Here is a 21,571-nt window from a genome sequence, read left to right on the forward strand (position 1 = left end):
GAATTGTTTGGCCATATGGATGCTTCTTACGTTTGGAGGAAGAAAGGAGAAGCTTACAACCCAAAGAACACCATACCCACGGTGAAACATGGTGGTGGTAGCCTAATGTTTTGGGGCTCCTTTTCGGCTAGTGGTCCAGGTAGTTTGATCAAGATAGATGGAACCATGTAGAAGGAGCAATATTTGGAGATACTCCAGAAAAACATTAGACAGGATGCGGAGAAGCTCCATTTAGGACCAAACTGGGTCCTTCAACAGGATAATGATCCAAAACATACAGCCAAAATAGTCAAGAAATGGTTTGAGGATAATCAAATTAATGTTTTGGAATGGCCTAGCCAGAGTCCCGACCTGCACCCTATCGAAAACCTCTGGCACATATTGAAAACTGAGGTTAAAAAGCGGAAACCTAGAAATTTGAGGGATTTGGAGAACTACTGCATTGAAGAATGGTCAGAAATCAGTGTTGATGCTTATAAAACCTTGTTGATAAATATCCAAAACGGTTACAGGCAGTTATTAAGAATAAAGGGCATGCTATTGACTATTAGTAAGAGAGGTATGAATAATTTTGAACTAGTGCCATTATTGTTTTTCTTTGTATAATGTTTCAAACTTGCATAATTTATTTATTTGTTGAGTTTAAATTAAATGCTTATGCTTGATTTATTGTTTGAAATCCCTTTAATATTGTCTACCTTCTGGTTTGAGCAATATTCTTATAGAAATCTCAAAGATCCGAGGGGTATGAATAATATCGGGCACAAGTGTATATATATATAAAAATTTTTATCAATAAGTTTGAAACACAAATCTCTCGATTAATTCAACCTTTGGTGAGTAAACGCTTTTCCTTCCTTTCTATTATACCTAGCCCCCCCCCCCCCCGCCATTTCTTTTGGTCGCGGTTTCCCAAAAAAATATTAACAAAAGATATAATAATAATAATAAAAATAATCATACAATTTTTTTTTTTCAAATAAATAATATTAGTAAAATCATAATGGATGTTCAACAAGTAAGCGTAAAACCTCCACAATCTATGGAAACTTGTGTCGAGGGATGGTTTACAATATTAGAAGCACAGTTCCATCTCTGACATATTACTATGGACGAGACCAAATTTTATACCATTATAAGTGCATTGCCACCTGACGTAGTGACGAATATACCGCCAGCGGTTTTATACTCGTTAGATTATGTTAAATTAAAGGAGTCGGTATTGTCTACCTACGAAAAGACTAGACCTGAACTCTTGGAGAAATTGATGAGGGCCATTACGTTGCCAGGTCGTCCGTCAATATATCTCCAGGAGATGTGAACAGTTGCAAATCGAATAGGAGCAAGCGACGAAATAGTGCGCCATAAGTTTATACGCGCACTGCCGAAGCAAATTGCCCTGGTGATAGTGGCTCACACCGAGATGCCCTTGGTAGAGTTGGGTCAACTGTCCGACAACTTGATGCCATTAATAGAAAATACATCGGTATTTCAGACTGTAGAAAGTCAGGCTCGAACAAGTCACCACGGTATTAGACATACAGGCGAAACAACACCAGTCGGTCTACGCCCGTATAGAAGGAAACAGCGACCGAGAGTATGTAGGGCCATATTTACTTCACAGAAGAGGCTCATATATGTAAGCCGTGGTGTAAATGGTCAAAGAAAAAGAGCAATATACAAATGCTACCTAACTCGCGTCCCTCATCTCCCACCCCTAGCGATTCAGAAAACTAAAAAGGCGGACTACGTTTGCTCCGGTAGTGCTGCCGTTACTAGAAATTACTGCAAAAATAGGAGCGTCTAAAGTAAATTTTATTGTAGATACAGGAGCCAGTATTAACATTTTACCACATTCTGTAGTAAATGGAATTACCTTGGAACCAACTCCTGTTCATATCTTGACTGCTAACGGCGAAAGCATAAAATACTATGGTCAAACTAGCTTAGAAGTCAAGATTCCACGTTTAAGAAGATCTTTCCAATGGAGTTTCATGATCACGGATGTCAATAACCCTTTGTTAGGATTTGACTTTTTAAACAAGTTTAATATAGTAGTGGATTGCAAGAATAGATCCATCCGTGATAATGTAACAGAGCGCGAAATTAAAGTCAACACAGTAACTGAAACCAATACTGTATTGATTAATAAAATAGACCTAGCAGAATACGTTAACAAAATAATAAATATCTATAGTAGCGTAATATCACCTTAGCGATACAGACAAAGAATATGGCGGAGTGTATCACAGGATTGATATAGACAGCCATGTACCAGTCTTTGCTAAAGCCAGGCAACTTTCCGGTCCTAAATTAGATGCAGCACAAGCAAAATTTAAGAACTTACTAAATACTGGAGTTATCCAGCCTTCCAGTAGCGAGTGGGCAACGCCCTTGCACTTGGTGAAGAAATCAGATGGTTCATATCGAGCTTGCGGTGACTTTCGCATGCTGAATAGCGTTACCAAGACAGACCGCTACTCTATACGGAACATAAATTCATTCTGCACACAACTTGCTGGTAGACAATATTTTTCCAAGATCGATTTGACTGCAGCATATCACCAAATTAAAGTAATTGTCAGAAATTATGGCATTAGCTCATCTGCAGTCTTCAGCCACAGAGTACCACCTGGTTACGGATAGTAGTCAATATTCAGCTGGTGATGCATTACACCAGCTAATAGATAAGAAACCAGTACCTATAGGTTTCTTTTCCAAGAAATTTTCATAAGCCCAGACCAAGTATTCTACATTCGACAGAGAGCTACTGGCAGCTTATTTTTCAGTAATACATTTCCGTCACCTCATAGAGGGTCGTCACGTGACATTATTCACTGACCATAAGCCATTATGTGGAGCCTTTTATAGTCAGACACTCGCAAAGTTGGATCGACAACAACAACACTTGTCAGTACTTGCTGAATATATCGTTGACGTGGTGTATATTAAAGGAGACGAGAACGTGGTTACAGACTGTATGTCTAGAACTGCTTTAGCGGTGCAAATAGATGCATGTGATTTGGCTGAAATAGCACAGGCATAAAAAGGAGATGACGAAATAAAGTCATACACTAGTTTAAAAGAATATTGCGTGTCACATGAAATTGGCTCTGTCCTGTGTGATACTTCAACCAAGTACCTCAAGCCATTTGTCCCAAAAGAGCTTCGTAGGGCTGTCTTTGACAGTTTACACGGTTTAGCGCACCCTGGAACTGGAGCATCTATTAAACTGATTAAGTCTAGATACTTCTGGCCTAACTTAGATAAGACAGTCAAACAATTCTATGTAGAATGTGTTGTATGTCAACAGTCAAAAGTGCACAGACACATAAAATCTGCAGTCCAGGAGTTTGATTTACCATTCACACATTTCCCCTAACGCGCAATGAGTCAGATCCTTACCTCAGTTCATACAAATATTTGCTGACCTGTATCGATCATGCAACTCGCTGGATTGAAGTACAGCCAATCATCGAAATAACTGTGCAATCGGTAGCAGAGGCATTTATCAATGCCTGGATATCTCGATTTGGAGTTCCATTGCATGTTGTAACTGACAGAGGTAGCCAATTTGAGAGCGAATTGTTTCAAGAGTTGCCCAAGGTTGCCAAGAGTTTTTACCGATTGAGAACAACTTCGTATCATCCTCAAAGTAATGGGATGATTGAAAGAGCACATCGTACCCCCACTAACCAACAATCACGAGGTTCTTTGCTTAGCAACCGAGAAGGCTAACATGCTTGCCAGTCGGTTTGCCTCAAACTCCACACTGGACCCTCTAAACCACCCCCTACCTCAATTTCCTATGCGGACAGATGCCACGCTAGACGATCTGATAATCACCCCTGCTCAGGTGCATGCTATCATAAAAAACCTTGACACTTCAAAAGCATGTGGACCCGACCTCATCCCAGCTGTGCTATTAAAAAAGTGCTCAGCCGAAGTAGCTCCAGTTCTCTTCAAACTCTACAACAAATGCCTTAATGAATCTTGCTTTCCGGGCTGTTGGAAAACTGCTTCTGTGGTACCAGTATTCAAGAACTCTGGCGAAAGAACTGACCCATTAAATTATCGCCCTATTAGCCTCCTCCCACTTTTTGCCAAAATATTTGAGACCTTAATTAACCATGCTCTAGTCCAGCACCTTACAGATGCTAAACTTCTGACCGACCAACAATATGGATTTAGACAAGCCCGTTCCACGGCAGACATCCTCACTGTAATCTCTGAACGCATATACCATTCACTAGACAAAACGGGAGAGGGCAGAGCGGTAGCTCTAGATATATCTAAGGCTTTTGACAGGGTATGGCATGAGGGTCTCCTCAGGAAGATTAGATCTTACGGTATCACTGGTAGAATACTTAACAATTAAATCCTTCTTAGATAAGAGAAAAATCCAGGTTGTCCTCGACGGTCGTACATCTAAACAATATGATATAAATGCGGGAGTGCCCCAGGGATCTATCCTTGGACCTCTGCTGTTCCTGATATTCATAAATGACCTCCCCGACAAAATTGCCTCTGAGATGGGTATATATGCTGATGACACCACACTCTATAGCAGGCACGACAGGAAAACAAATGAACATATATCTAAAGTAATGGCAGAAACACTAGAGGATGACCTCCAATCAGTAGTGGAATGGGGACAAAAATGGATGGTGACGTTCAATGCCGCCAAGACAAAACTGGTTTCATTCAATAATTGCAAGAAACCTTCTCTACCACCTATAGCAATGGCCAACGACTCTTTATCTGAGAGTACCTCTCTCAAGCTCCTTGGCCTAACGTTCATAGGAAACATGAGTTGGAACAATTACATCGAGAGCATTGCCAGGGCCGCTGCGAGGAAGGTGGGATCTCTCTACCGTGCTAGAAAACTACTAACACCCGAAAGTATCCTGTACCTTTATAAGGCCACTATTCGCCCATGTATGGAGTATTGCTGTCATATTTGGGCTGGTGCATCGGCTACTAGTCTCTCGCTCCTTGACAGGGTTTAAAAGAGAGTCGCAAATCTGATAGGCCCTAAACTGGCATCTAAGCTTCAGCCTCTGTCCCATCGTCGAAACGTTTCATCCCTCTGCCTGTTCTACAAGTATTATAATGGCGAATGCTCTGAAGAACTGCAAGCACTTGTGCCCCCACGACGTGAACACCCTCGACAGACCCGACAAGCTGCAAAATCCCACCCCCACACTGTAGAGATCCCTAGATGTAAAAGATCATTATCAACAATGACGTCCTTAACGGATGAGCCGTCACCAGACCCTGCTCTCGCCGCTAGCTGACTATTAACGGATGCCAACAGTATCTCATGTGTTGCGATAATAAACACTTATATTAATCTTCTTAACTTCTTGTGGTAAATAAATATATATATATTAGTTTACTTAATTTCGTCTTATGTTTTGCAACCATACGCATATTCGCCCGTAACACACGAATATAACAGTGTGTGACTGTGCGTTGTAACATAAACCAAATAAAACTTATGTCTTGCATTTGGGAAGACATGTTTCAAATGCAATGGGAACGAAGTGTTGAAATTAAAGTTTTAAACTGCCGAATACTGTTGACTGTTCATGCAAAAAAATAGTTTTTCCTTCTTTAGTTTGCAACGTTCTCAGCACACACACACACACACACATGACAATCCTTTTTCTCATTCCGTTTTGATTTTCGTAAAAAAAATATCTGTCATTTCTTTTCTCACTGACAGGCGAATTAACCGTAAGTATAAATGTTTCCGAGTAAATATCTCTTCAAAAGAAATGCCGGCTTTTTATATGTTCAAATTCGACCGCGTCTTAATTTCGGTGTCCAACTCTGTCCTGTGGGGAGGCATTGTAAATAGGTACGTCACCCTTGGATGCTTGTTTCCGTGACTACTGTCACAGGGGAAGAATCATTTTGATATTAAACGCAGATCCATGAAAAAAAGATCATCCATACAGGTGAAACAAAACAAAAAAAATAATAGTGATAGTGGTTCAGACTATAGAGATCTAGAAATGGTCACAACAAAAGGAAAAGTAAATTCTGTGAGACAAGTGTGGAAATTATCTTCCACCATCTTTCTTTCCCTTTTCTTTCTCCTGTTTCGGTTCTTCCTTCCTTTCTTCTTAACCCCTTTCCTACCCCCTTCCCTAGCTTCCCCCTTTTTTTTTATGTCACCTGACTCCCTTATGCCCGTTGATTGGATGAGACGTTTTCGCGCTAAATTGACGCACGTGTGTGATATTTTGAGTTAAAGTGGGCAGTTGTGAACAAGGCTTCGAGGAGACCAGCAGAACTGTCCTGTCGGTCTCGGATAAAAGGGGACGCCTGGAATTTACTAAGGCGTTGAACAACTCTGTCTTGACGAGACATTAAAGTCGTTGAAAAGAAGAACCTAGTTTTCTAAGACACTTGAAAACTAATACTATTATCGAGAAAAGATAATAGAAGTTTTGAACAGAAGAACCAAGTTTTCTAAGACACTTGAAAACTGATACTATTATCGAGAAAAGATAATAGAAGTTTTGAACAGAAAATTCGCCGCAGGGAAGTTTTCGAAGATACCAGAAAACACCAGAATATTCAGCCTTAAGAAATTTCGACCTTGCTGAAGGACTACGAAAAACGAATTTCCTGGAAAAAGAAAGAAAAAGGGAACTTTTAAACAACACAAACTCAAAAAATAAAACCCACAAGGAAACAAACTTTCTAAATGTTCCTTTCGTAAAAGGGCGCCCAGAAGCTTCCAGTAAGTGCTCCCCTCCTTTTTTCCCTCCTTCTTCCTCCTTCTCTATCTCTCTTTCCTTCTATTTCCCTTCACTCGCTCTCCCCCGTTTTGGTTACTACTACAAGACTCTTGTAAGCCAGATGGACATTTTTGGCAGCCCATAGAGGTCACAAACCTTTCGTTTAGATATCTTTGTTAATAAATTCTATTTCTCCTATTTTTCTCTTTTTGTTTGTAATTTTTTCCTTCAGTTTCAGAGTTAGTAGTAACGATTAATTGTTTAAAAAGAATTAACTTCCACGGGAAAAAGTGGATAATAAAATTTCTTCACTCTGCCAAAAATAGGTACTCATAGAGTTAATAACTCTGCCAGTTTAGTAAGCTACTCTCTGCTGAACTGGTCTGGGCTTATTGATGACTGGCTGCTGTCCATCGCGTAGATAATACCCCCCTCCCTCCTTCCTTCTTCTTTGTTTCTGCGTCGGCCATTTTGGCTTCTTGTTCCTTTTTTTTTACAGGCATTTTTGGCGCCAAGAAGGGTTGTTGTGGCGTGCGCGCCAAAAGGGTAGTGGTTTAGCATTTAGCCGTTGATAGGTTAGAAGGGGCGGGGTTTAGTATTCTAAAATGACTACCTCTCCCACTACCTCAATGTTATTTGAAAAAAGAAAGATTATTAGAGATAAAATCTTAACTGTATTTGAGTTTTTAGACTCATTAGATGAAATAAATGAAGTAGGTTATACGTTATATAAAAAGCAGATAGATGATTACATTGCTTCAGTGGATTTATTAGACGAGCAAATTATTAATGCCTATTTAATTGAGGGAACAGAAGATGAGGAGATTAAGGCATTTAATAGGGATTGCGCTCTTCATCGAGTGAAGGTTTTGGAAAAATTGTCTAGACTCAAGCCTTCGGTAGAAGTAAGGGATAGTGCAAATCACAAAGTCTCTCTTATTAAGGAAAAACGTCTGGGGATGACGCCCAAAATTGAATGTCCCAAGTTTAGTGAAAAGGATTTAGAAAACGATATATTAGCCTTCCTTAATTTTCAGCAGGAATTCGAGAATAGCGTAGTGGACTTAGAAAATGACGCCCTGAGGTTAGTTGTGTTGAAAAACCATTTGTCTGGCTACGCCTTTCAATTGGTGCGGCACCTCTCTATATCTGAGGAAAACTATCGCATAGCCACCGACATTCTCGCGTCGGAATTTCTAGATAAGGACAACATTGTGGATTCTGTTTTTTCCCATATATTGGGTATAGAGAAGTTAAGCAACAACTTAGTAGCAAAGAAGTTCTTGAATTCTGTTAAGGCTCAGGTTCACGAATTAAATAGTTCCTTCAGTTTAAATTTCTTGGAGATGAACTCTCCCGGAAACAAGTTATTAAGTCATATTGTTTTTAGTAAGCTGCCCACTCTTTTTAGGTCTGAGTTGATTCATAAAATAGGAAATAATTACCCTACCCTGGAAGACATACTAGACCACAGTTCGGAAATATTTCGAACGATTGAGTTTTGTAAAAATAAGGAAACATATCCTCGGAAGGTGGCTAGTATACCTAAGAAAACATTTTCCCCTAGGTTCATGGGCTCTCCAGATGCTAAAAAACCTTCCACACTGGAAAATTTTCATATCCAGTCTACTAAGATTGGATTTAAGTGTAATTTTTGTAGAACCAATAACCATAACGGTAATTCCTGCAAGTTTTTTCCTTCTTATGCTGCCCGGTTGAGGAGGTGTAAGGAGATTGGCTTATGTAGCAAGTGCTCGAGCCCTTCTCATGCAGAAGAGTCATGTATTTGCAAGGGTAAGGAGTATGGAATGTGCTGGCTATGTAATAAGAAGGGTCACTGTAGAGTGCTGTGTCCTTCTGTTGGGGGTGAATCTACTGCTTCTAATGCTTGTTGGCACTTGAATAGCTCTTCGTTACTGCCTGTTGTTGAGGTTGCCGTCGACAATGGATCTGGTGAAAGTGTATCTTTCAACTGCCTTATCGACACTGGTAGTGAGCGATCCTATTTGTCTGGAAAAATGTTGGATGCCTTTTCTGATATTAATACTCCCATGAGAGATCGTAAGTTTCTGATTAAGACCTTTTTGGGAAAAGAAGTTAAACACTTGAAGGAAGTTAATCTTCAAGTGTGGTTTCCAAATTCATGCCATTCTGTGTTGTTCTTGGTGGATGATGATATGGACCTTTCGTTTCGTGTTCACGGATTGAATTCTGTGGTACAAGACCTTAAGAAACATCAGGTCAAATTGGCTGCTAATTTCTCGGAGTTGAGAGATGACACTTTGCCTGTATATGGCTTACTGGGTGTGGACGTGCTTAGGTTTTTGGGACCTATGAATTTAAAGGAGTTTAGAGAGGGCCTTGTGTGGGAATTTCCCCAAGGAATGGTTTTGTTTGGTGATCTGGCGGATTTTGGGTCTCCTCCTCCCAAAGACCTGGAAAAGGGGTTGGAATTGAATTATGCTCAAGTCGTCAAGGAACACTCTGTGTGCGACCTCACTCATGTATATTTTGCGTTGAACCCCAAGTCTGTGTATACTGATCCGTTCAGTTGTTTTGAGGAGTCTTCTGTTGAGAGGACTGTGGAAAAAATGTTTAGTTTGGAAACCATAGGTATTGTTGAGGAGGAATTCAGTGATTTCGATAAGAATATGATTGAGTCCTTTCGCTCCTCCATTCGCTTCATAGATAACTCTTACTATGTCAGTTTGCCTTGGAATGAAGAAAAATTAAAATCGGTGCCTGCTAATCATCAGGTGTCTTTGTCAGTTTTGAATCGCGTATCGGAGAAGCTGACGGAACAGGGGTTGTACAAGGATTATTGTCAGGTCTTCTAAGATCAAGAAAAGGAAGGAATAATTGAAAGGATTGTGGTTACTCCTTCCGATTTTAACAAATATGTATGGATTCCTCATCGACCGGCGATAAAACAGGATTTACAGTGCACGACCAAGATTAGACCGGTCTTCAATTGTTCTTTGAGAACCGGTGGGAAACCTTCTTTAAATGACTGCGCTTATTCTGGTGTCAATATGTGCACTGACATGCTGGATTTGCTTTTGCGGTTTCGGATGAACCAGTATGTTCTACTGGCCGATATTCGGAAGGCCTTTTTAATGATTCGTTTGAATGACGAATGTGACAAAAATAGATTCTGCTTCTTTTTAAGATTGGGTAATGAGTTGATCTGCTTTAGATACAACACTCTTATATTTGGCTTTGTATCCAGTCCTTTCATACTCAGCTACATGGTTCGATATCATGTGGAGAAATACCCTCCTGGTCCTTGCAGGGAGATGCTTTTGGGCCACTTCTATGTGGACAATCTGGTGAAAACTCATAATTCTGCTGAAGTTCTGATGCAGCTGTACTTGGAAGCTGTTTCTGTCATGGGGGAAGGTGGATTTTCCTTGAGGAATTGCTGTAGCAACAATGAAGTGCTTGCTAAGCGAATGTTGCAGGATAACAGTCTCTCCTCCCACGGTTCTGACACTGAGAAGGTATTGGGCTATTTGTATAACCCCTCCTCTGACAAAATGCGAGTAAGTTCTTGCATTGAAGGAAGATCAGTATCCTCTAAGAGGGATATTTTGTCTGTAAATTCCTCTTTATTTGACCCCCTTGGCTTAATGCTCCCTGTTACTATTAAAGGTAGGATCCTTCTTAGTAAATTGTGGAAGTTGAAAGTATCCTGGGACCAGCCGGTCCCACCCGACATTATGGTTGACTGGGAGAAGTTGTATAAGGATCTGGTACGTATCGGGGAGCTTGAATTCGACCGTTACTCCGTGGCTTCCGATTCTTCCGCCATGTTGATAGTGTTTTGTGATGCCTCGAACCTGGCCTATGGAATCGCGGTATATTTACATCAGCATGGAGAAGCCAGACTGATATTCGCTAAAGCCAGGGTTGTTCCCTCTGTTAAGAGAACCTTACCCACCTTGGAGCTGTTAGCGGTATATTTATGCATGAAGTACATTTCTATTCTGGTGAAAATACTCCCTTTGGAAGTGCTCAGTTCTGTGATTATCGCTGTAGATGCACAGGTAGTACTGTCCTGGGTTTTATCCGACAATGTTCATACGAAATGTCAATTCACTCGTAACCGGTTAAAGGATGTAAAAGCGATGGTAAAAAATCTTAGTGATAAAGGTTTGACAGTGAAGTTTAAGTATGTGAAGACTGATGACAATCCTGCTGACTTTGTCACGAGGGGTATGTCCCTGAACAAATTTAAAATGATTTTTACTCGTTGGTTATTCGGGCCTGAATGGTTGAGAGGAGATAACTTGATCTGGCCTAGTTATGACCTGAATTGTCTTAATCCGGCTAGCCAGATGTTGATCAGTACAGTTACTGGTTGTGAACCTGTCATTCAGGGTAGTTATATAATTGAAGTAGAGAGATTTTCTTCGCTGAAGAAGCTCATTGGAGTTTTGAATGCTGTATTCCGATTTATATCTAAAATGAGAGGTATTGTTCTCGACTCTAGTATTAAGGCGAGATTGTACTTGCTCAGAATGACACAAGGACTGTTCCTTTCTAAGGAAAAGGATTATTTGTCTAAATCTGATGGTGGTGAAGCTCCCCCTTTGGTTTCTAAATTTAATTTATTTTTGGATGATGAAGGATTGATTCGCTCACGAGGTAGAATTGGTAAATCTACTTATTTTTCTGATGCAGTCCTTCATCCTATTCTGCTTCCCAAGTCTTGTCATGTTACAAGTTTGATAATCATGGATTGTCATTTGAAGTGTAAGCATCTGGGAATTGCTGCTACGCTTAGCAAATTCAGAATGTTGGGATTTTGGATACCCAAAGCTAGACAAGCTATTAAAACGGTGATATCTTGTTGTGTCATTTGCAAAAAATATAACACTCTTTCCTTTAGATATCCCAAGGTTACAAATTTGCCTAAGCATCGGGTTAATTTAGTTAAGCCGTTCTTGCACACCGGGATCGATTTTACTGGCCATTTGTGGGTGCATGAAGGTGATGAAACTAAAAAGATGTATATTTTAATCTTCACCTGTTTTAGTGTGCGAGCTATACACTTGGAACTGTTGCCTGATATGACCACTCAGTCTGTGGTTTTGGCATTTTTGAGATTTTTCAATTTTTATGGGGTCCCTTCTCACATTTATTCGGATAATGCAAAGTCCTTTGTGGTGGGTTGTGACCTTGTTAAACAGGTTTATTTGTCTGACGAATTTAGAGGGACAGTTGATGCCCATCTTATCAAACACCAAACGATACCTTTATATTCTGCTTGGTACGGTGCTGTGTGGGAAAGATTAATTCGAGTTGTAAAAAGTTGTCTTTTCAAGGTTATAGGACGTAGGAAGTTAAGTTATTTTCAACTTTTGACGGTTCTGTCAGATGTGCAAGGATCTGTTAACGATCGGCCCTTGACCTATCGTTGCTCTGATGACTCTGGCTTGGAGGTGATTACTCCTAATGCCTTTGTGCATCCCTTCCATAAAAACTCTGTGTTTTTGTCCTTAGAAGAAGATTGTTTCCTGAATAACCCCCCTAGTAAAGAAGATCTTATTGAGAGTCTGGGATGTAGAGATGAATTCTTGAATCGTTTTAAAAGGCTATGGTATGAACAATATCTCTTGGGTCTGAGGGAGTTGTCGCAGGATCTTTACCAATCTGATTTTGAAAATATGATTAAGCTGGGTGATGTCGTTTTGATAAAAAACCCTATGAAGCCTCGTCCTTACTGGTCCTTGGGAAGGGTGGTTAATCTAATTTCTGGGTCGGATAGCTTAGTTCGGTCAGCTTTAATCAGAAGGAGTGATGGCAGCACTCAGGAACATTCCTTAAGGAACTTGTGTCCTTTAGAACTTTCCATAACCCACTCTCACCAAGCTTCTAACGATGGAGAGGGCAATTCTCTGAGCTCGGGGACTAGTCGGGACAGGGAAAACTTTCAGTCTAGGCCTGTAAGGTCTGTTAAATCTTTAAATGAAAGAAATCCAGAATACGTTTGGTATTAGATTGTTGTTTGAGGATTTTTTCTTTTTGTCTTTTTTCTTTTTAGGGAGAGTGTGGAAATTATCTTCCACCATCTTTCTTTCCCTTTTCTTTCTCCTGTTTCGGTTCTTCCTTCCTTTCTTCTTAACCCCTTTCCTACCCCCTTCCCTAGCTTCCCCCCTTTTTTTTATGTCACCTGACTCCCTTATGCCCGTTGATTGGATGAGACGTTTTCGCGCTAAATTGACGCACGTGTGTGATATTTTGAGTTAAAGTGGGCAGTTGTGAACAAGGCTTCGAGGAGACCAGCAGAACTGTCCTGTCGGTCTCGGATAAAAGGGGACGCCTGGAATTTACTAAGGCGTTGAACAACTCTGTCTTGACGAGACATTAAAATCGTTGAAAAGAAGAACCTAGTTTTCTAAGACACTTGAAAACTAATACTATTATTGAGAAAAGATAATAGAAGTTTTGAACAGAAGAACCTAGTTTTCTAAGACACTTGAAAACTGATACTATTATCGAGAAAAGATAATAGAAGTTTTGAACAGAAAATTCGCCGCAGGGAAGTTTTCGAAGATACCAGAAAACACCAGAATATTCAGCCTTAAGAAATTTCGACCTTGCTGAAGGACTACGAAAAACGAATTTCCAGGAAAAAGAAAGAAAAAGGGAACTTTTAAACAACACAAACTCAAAAAATAAAACCCACAAGGAAACGAACTTTCTAAATGTTCCTTTCGTAAAAGGGCGCCCAGAAGCTTCCAGTAAGTGCTCCCCTCCTTTTTTCCCCCCTTCTTCCTCCTTCTCTATCTCTCTTTCCTTCTATTTCCCTTCACTCTCTCTCCCCCGTTTTGGTTACTACTACAAGACTCTTGTAAGCCAGATGGACATTTTTAGCAGCCCATAGAGGTCACAAACCTTTCGTTTAGATATCTTTATTAATAAATTCTATTTCTCCTATCTTTCTCTTTTTGTTTGTAAATTTTTCCTTCAGTTTCAGAGTTAGTAGTAACGATTAATTGTTTAAGAAGAATTAACTTCCACGGGAAAAAGTGGATAATAAAATTTCTTCAACAAGAGGTAATAAAGGTAAATTTTGTTTACTATAAATATATGTTTTTACAAAATGGGCAAGAACGATTGTTTGTAAATAAAATGTTATTGTGTGAAATCGGATTATATCATGTTACACACACACAAACACAAACACACACACACGCACACACACAAACACACACACACACACACACACACACACACATTGTGGGGAAACTATGTACCTCATCTCCTGACAATTTTTTGTGTTTAACACCTAATAAAAATACGAGCGTTCTACAATTTTCTAGTGTAGATCCATCTTTAAAATGAAAAACAGAAAGAAAAGTAAATTGTATAAAATTACATTGTATTTATTTTTGAAAATTGATTTGTTTTCTTAATGAAAAAAGAAGTATTTCTCCTCATAGTAATAATAATAAATCCTTGTTAGCAAGTAAAGCAGCTGGAGGTTCCTTGTAGTTGTATTTTTTTTTTTACAAGGTAGTCAACACTTATCAAGGCCCGGAAGCCACTCAGGGGTAAGGGTTATTGCGTGTACAGTATTGGAGATTCGATAAAGTGTCTTACTTAAGGGGTAGGTTCATCAGGAATTTGTTTATATTGGACTTGAAGACATCCAGGTTGTAGTCAGGTGGGAAACAGGCAAAGTGAACAGAGTTCCACAGGCGTGCACTTCTAAGAAAGAAGCTTTGTTCATGGAATCTACATTTTGATTTTGGCATAGATAAGGAGTGGGGAAAATCTTTGACAGTGGTTTCAGCTAGACGGGTGTTTATCATGAAAGATTGGCGAGGGGGGACCAGAGATTGCAGCTCAGACGTATAATAATTGTATAATAAAATAATATGGTAAAATGTGAATCGGAAACATTCGATCAAATAGCAGGAGATAAAAGTTTAAATTGTTGAACAAGATCGAGATATAATAAAGGGAAACGTGTGCTGTAATCATGCAAAGTGCTTTAAAGTTCTACTCTTCCAGAGTATAATAAGGGCATCGCCTGAAGAAAGACATCGTCTGGTATAAGTGATTCTTTCTTGCCCTGGCTAACAGAACTGGTCAACTTTTGTACATGAGTTGGAGCTTTGCGACAGAAACTTCCCCATTTTAACAATAGATTTTTTATAATGTTCATTTCAGCAGCCGAATCCACACTCTTTACTGGATCTATGGAAGTTGATGATTATGCTTTACGTAGGCTGTATTTCACTGTCAACTCACTTTGTCTTTCAACCTCGGAAAATGTGTCCGTTTCAAGAGTCACGGTTCCCAAGGGAAGGCATCCTAGCAGGTTCAAGCACTCGTGCATTTTGGCATTCATGTCCAATCGAAAAGTTTGCTTTTTCTGGTTCATCCAAAGATTGAGATTTTCAACCTCATTATCATTTTTAGGCATCTCTTTCCGGATTGCTGTGACTAAGTTCATAAACTGTGGTTGGTTTTTGCTCTGGAAGGAATTGTCAAATACTTTATATGTTTCTGACAGTGTTGACAACAAGTCGTTAATCTCGTTTTCCAATGTTTCCATCTTGTGGTCTACATTATTATGAAATTTGTTAAGTCCTTCAAAAAGCACTGTCTCATTGTTCTGGGGTGCTTTAATAAGACGGTTTGTCATATTCTTGATCTCTGAGACAACTTTACTGTGGTTATCATAGGCAGACTTCCTCTAAATCAGGAAAAAATAAAATAATAAAAAAAAATTAGATTATAAATTAGCTTGAATACTCACATGTGTTAGACAGCTTTTTAGAAACTAACTTTCAAATCCATCCTTCTTTATGTTTTCCTTAGCCTTCCTCTCTCAAATGACCCTGCTACTTCAACTATTCTACTAAATATGAACGTTTATCCATTCCTTAAGTATGACCAAACCAACAAAGTCTCCTGTTCTGCATACATCTTCATATACTGTCTCGCATCAGGTAAAATCATGTCTTCAAAACTCACATTACACATGCATCTTTTCATTCTCATATCATTTCTCTCCATCTCTTTAACCTTCGAGAAGCTCTTTCTTTTAATTGACAGTGATACACTCTTCAATTCATTCCATCAATATTCATATTTGTTATTGCTACCTGAATAAATATCCAAAATACTTCATGTTTATCACTGTTCAAAATACTTCATGTTTATCACTGTTTTTTGTACCTCTTGAAGTTGATCTAATCACCGTATGCTCAATCATTTGATCCCTAAACTCAACTTTCAAACTCCACACCTTTCTCTTGAAAATAAACTTCTTTTTAACTTAATAAGGTCTCTTCAACTTAATGACTGGTTTATTCAATGTCTCAATTTCTCCATCATGAAGTATTGCTTTCACATCATACAGGGTGGGCCAAAATAAGGGTCCTATCTTTAAATTTGAATAACTTCCACAAAATAAAAGTTAAACTCACCAAACTTTATGTGTGTGTAGACTGACCCTTCCGAGAGTTTTTTGAAATAAACAAAACAAATTTTGGCCGAAAAACACTTCTTAAAACTTACATGAATTTATGAATTTTTAAAAATAGGACCCTTATTTTGGCCCACCCTGTATAAGAACTTTCTTTATTTTTCCGTACCAATAGACACTCTATTAAAATCTTTTGTGTTCTAAGTATATATGTAACTAGCAGGACACGTGTACTTGCCCAAAGCCGGAAGAGCTACGGTGCAGCCCTCTCCTCTAAAACAAAAACTACATATGATTATCTTGTGCATTATCATATGTGAGTCACGTAAATTATTGATTATGGATAAAAAACTAAAAGTATTAACTCTTAAGAGATGGCAGCAAAGCAACTGGTCCTGCCAATATTCCAGTCATAGTACTAAAAAAGTTACAACAGGGAGTAGCAACCATTCTTGCAAAGCTGTTCAATTGATGCCTAAAGGAGAAATGCTTCCTAACATCTTGGAAAACCTCATTAGTCTACCCAACATTTAAAAATACTAGATATCGGCCTTTTGCATTTCAATATAGATCAATTAGTCTTCTGTGTGTCATGAGTAAGTTGCTTGAATTTATGTTAAATAGAGAAATTCTCGACCACCTCAACAAAAACAACCTACTCAGTAACAAGCTGTATAGTTCCTGTTTCTGTCCTGTGAGATCTAAAACTGATGTACTAATTGTAATTTAACATAGGTTATATGAATCTATCAACTGGGGTTTCCTATCAAGAGCAATAACTTTTTACATATCAAAGGTATTTTATAGGGTTTAAAATAAAGATTTACTTCACAAGATTTCCAGCTATTGAATATCTGAAATTATCTTCTCAACCATCAACTCTTTTCTCTTTGATAGATGAGTAATCATCGATAGACAGAAAACTAAAGCTTAAAATATCAACACTGGCGCGCCTCAAGGGCTCAACTCCCTTCGTTATTTTAATCAATGATCTCCCAAATCACAATCTAAGTTCATTCATCGACATATATGCAAATCAGACTACCATCTATGGCAATACTTCAAATGTCAACAACAACCAAAATCTCTTTGAGCCTCTCTCTTCTGAGTTTGAGCATTTTGGTGTAATGATATAAAACATAGGTTGTTAATTTTAATGCATCCAAAACCTAAGCTCCTATCTTTTCACAAACAAACATTCTTATCCCCTCTTGGCCCATATCCATTTCATATCAAAACAAGATATTCTTAGATTTTATTATTTATATATATATAAAGTTGTTGTTTTTTTTCTCACTTTGACATTGATATTAAAAGCCTACGTTTTCTATTTAAAAATTATTAAAACAAACATCTTAAATTTCTCGGTCCTAGATATGTGAACGATTACATGAAGTTCAACTAATTTGCATATTTCTTTAAAAACGAGCGTTAATTTAATTATTCATTTGTTTTTTGTTTTTTTTATATTAAATGATTGGTTTCATTTAATTATGACACTTAACTAATTTTATGCATAGTTTCTACATTCTGCATAATTATCAGCAAAAAGTAGATGTAGAATTCAATTCTTGATGGTGTTTTCCATTTCATACCAAAACAACGCTCCCTGCTTTGACAAGCTTCTGGGTCTGATCTTCACTCCTGACCTGAAATGGAAGACTTACACCAAATATGTTGCCAAAATTGCTGGAAAACTTGTGTCATTTTACAACTCCAGAAAGTATTTCAACCCTGAGGCAATCCTCTATTTTTATAAGAGTCAAATACATCCTAAAATGGAATAACATTGCAACATTTGGGCAGGAGCTGTGCAAAGCACCCTATCCTGTCTTAACAGAGTTCAAAACCTAGTAGGTGATATTCTTTTTTTTTTCTCTGCAAACCTCTGCAACCTCTTTCCCACGGAAGAAACGTTGAGAGCATATCTCTGCTCTATTAGTATATTTTACTTTCACCTTCTACTTATCCTAAGTGATTCGCAACATAATGCCCATATCTGCCATTGCACTCATCTGTCCCTTACGCCAGGTTAGGGAGCATTTCATTTGTTCCCTAAAGTTGATTAAAAACTAGATCCATTCACGCTGGACAGAATATCTTCCGTTCTCTGCTATGTCAGAAAAACTTTTTCCAATGTCGATAACTGCGACTGGCACTTCTAGGCCCATAGCTTCACGGAAAATCCCAGATTTTCACTTATGAAGCACCCAAATTTACTTCATGATGATTCTACTTGAGATCAACAGAAATTATAAATCGAAAAAAGAAATAAAATTCGAAAATAATGAGATAAATAACCATCTACATATTACCGGTACATACCAAGTGCATAAGCAAAATGGCATTTTCTATGTTATGATTGGATGCTGAGTTACTCTTTAACATTTCCAAAAACATTACCTATGTATAAGTCGACTACCAAAAAAATAACCTTAAAATCATCTCCCAGAAATTCGGCTTATACACAAGTATATACAGTAAGTAAATAATTGAAAGTAAATCAAACATATAATTGGATGTAAATTAATAATTACAAATAATAAATTTAGCTATAATAGATTTATTTTAAATTTTATCAGTCATTTGTTCATTATTTAGCTTTACTATAGATTATTCAGTAAGTGTCAATTAAAGAATTAAAAAAGTCAAAATATTAAATGTTGAATTATTCAAATACATACACAAAATTATTTTATTATCATTAAATTATTAAAATTAATAAAAATATTTTAATTAAATTAACAATTTATTGAAACATAAACTAGACTAAATTGAAATTGTATCAGTAAAAAACTGTTTGGGGGAAGGGCCCCCCTCCTCTTTTTATGGACACAGTATTTTTTTTAGATACGAAAGAGAATGAGTATTAAGCAAACAACATATGGAATGTTAAAAATATATTTTTAAAAATCTTTCTATATAAACTATTGTAACAATAAGTTAATAAATCTTACCTGTTGTGAAATCTTATCTCGGAGGAGCACCATGCTTTTCATCTGACTCCTGATATCCTCAGTTATGATTTTAGCTTCAGAAGAATATTCAAGAACAGCATCCTCTAATAGCAGTGGACAGGTCTTGTGGTCAGTCATATAGCACTTGTAGCATATACATGTTTCACAATTCACGCAGAAAGATTTTAATGGCTCATCTTCATGTTTGGGGCAAGGATATTAAAAATTGATAAACTTGAAAATTTTCCTTCCTCCAGACAAAGACAACTTATGTTTAGATGTCATTGGCATCAAACAATGAATATCTTCACATTTCTAGCACAATGCCTGGTTACAATCTTGACACCAAATGCTGCTTGTTTCATTGATGTCATCATTGATGCACACATCACAATATTTCGTCAAAGGTTTGATGTTCAGTTTTTGCATCAGACTAACCGCATGAAAATTGTCAGGAAATTTTGAATCAATGACTGATCCAAGACTCCCAACAGTGAGTTGCTGTTTGCATCGAAGCTTAATTATTTTCTTGCAGACAGGACATGGAAAGCTGTTATCATGTAAGACTGAAGAAAACGAAGCAGTTTCAGGTTGTCTGGATTTGATGTATGTGAGAAGGCACTCACGACAGAAGCAGTGAAGGCATGGAAGAGATTTGGGTTGTGTATAGAGCTCAAGACATAAGTTGCACACAAAACTTTCGTTCAAGTTTTCAGCCATGATTTTGGTGAATAATTATTTCTTTATGAAGAATTCAGGATCCGATTTGCTTATATTGAGATGCTAAAGTTGTAAAGATAATTCTTGATGCAACAGAACTGAGAATTAAAGAAAAATACATATTTATATGAATTTGTTGAATGGATAAAATACACGAATAATTCACACACAGTTTTTATATCGACTGCCACTAAAATGTTCTTCTCTTCTTGTATGCTATATTTTCAGGGGTTTTTTTATACATCGTTTTCAGTAGTTGATTGCATAATTCGTTAACACACAAACACAAACTGAATTGAATAAAACAGTTAATTTTATATAGACATTAATTGGAACTCATTCTATTCTTATTTGGTTCAACAAGTTATCCATGTTCAGTTTCCTATTTGATTGGAAAGCCTACACCATAGGGCCATCTAAAACACACATAATCAATGTAGTAACTGACACCAGAGTATAGACATTAGGCTTCTTATATAAATGCCAAGCATCAACTAAACACTGAATGAGTAATCATAGTAAAAAAAAAAAAAAACAGCTACAAATAAAGTGTATGATTTTCACAAAAGTCACCGTTGGGTCATGTGAGATGTTGTAAATAGTATATCTATCGAAAATAACATGTCTGTCTACCTAAAGATTTCCGCCTGTTTACCTATGAACTTCCTAATGTCAATCTCCCAGCAACATATGACATACGTTATCTTCGTTTTAGAGACAACACCAACTATGGTTCACTTGCAAATCCTCATTCCTTGCATCCAAAAAGAGAGTCAAGCAAGATATAGCATTGATCATCGCCGAACCAGTGTTAAGTTTAGGAGTCAAAACACTGGAGGAAAAATACTCGTACCTAGGAAACTATAAGTGGAGAAGTATTCACATCATCCCACTCTACACGTCATGGTATTAATGATATGATCGCAGATACCAGACTTTAACAATTTTGTTCATAGTTAGATGTAAGTATTCACCAAACACAAACCTAATGCAAAGTGTGCAACGGAATGGCCACATTTCATCGGTAACTCTGGATGTTACTGTGGAATCATGAATTGCAATTCCAGAAGAGTGTGTCTGATTTCTTCAATTTGTGATGAAAACATATGATGTATGGAGATTGGTATACAGAATGGATAGAAGTTTCCCACATGTCATCTTTGAATGTGGGGGTAATAGGAGACATCCCACCAAACTGATCATAGACATATAATGTTCTAAAAGAAATATTGTCCCATGAAGCTGTGGGATTAGTTCCTTGCAAACTGTGACACAGCAAGGCACGTATGGCTGGTCTAGAACAAGAGATGGGTATAATAAGCTGTTAAAACTGCTAAATAAATACTGGAAGTCAACACTGACTGCTAGTGTTAGGATCACATGGTCAGACCCAGATGACACACTGGAAAATCGCATCTAAAACCTGGATATATCCCTAACAATGATATTGTATGCACAACCAGTCCTAATCTTTTGGTTGCTATTCCTTCTTACCAATATATACTTCCATCCCTAAAGTTAAAAAAACAAACTTTGTCACATGGCTTATAGACTCTAGTTTTCATTTTTTTTTTTTTTTAATATTTCTTTTCCGGAATAGGTAACAGTCTATGAAACACAGAGCATAGTTTTCTTCCGTGGGCGATAAAGATTAAATCGAATTCAGGTTTGGCATGATTCTGTAAACTGCAAAATTT

At 37.8% G+C, this 21,571-nt stretch overlaps 2 protein-coding genes across 2 annotated transcripts; one reads left to right on the forward strand and one right to left on the reverse strand.

Annotated features, from left to right (window-relative positions):
* Positions 1-9,784: 9,784 nt before the first annotated feature.
* On the forward strand, positions 9,785-14,973 carry LOC145263929 (uncharacterized). The gene is made up of 3 exons (XM_080121003.1): positions 9,785-11,330; positions 11,436-12,705; positions 14,934-14,973. Exons 1-3 carry the CDS (start codon positions 9,785-9,787, stop codon positions 14,971-14,973), a joined length of 2,856 nt encoding a protein of 951 aa, XP_079977129.1.
* A 4,496-nt stretch (positions 14,974-19,469) lies between these two features.
* LOC145263930 (tripartite motif-containing protein 2-like) lies at positions 19,470-19,874 on the reverse strand. The gene has a single exon (XM_080121004.1). It carries the CDS (start codon positions 19,872-19,874, stop codon positions 19,470-19,472), a length of 405 nt encoding a protein of 134 aa, XP_079977130.1.
* Positions 19,875-21,571: the final 1,697 nt, after the last annotated feature.

Source organism: Euprymna scolopes, chromosome 39 (assembly GCF_053919585.1).
Source record: "Euprymna scolopes isolate OS-2025 chromosome 39, ASM5391958v1, whole genome shotgun sequence".
Classification (NCBI taxonomy): domain Eukaryota; kingdom Metazoa; phylum Mollusca; class Cephalopoda; order Sepiida; family Sepiolidae; genus Euprymna; species Euprymna scolopes.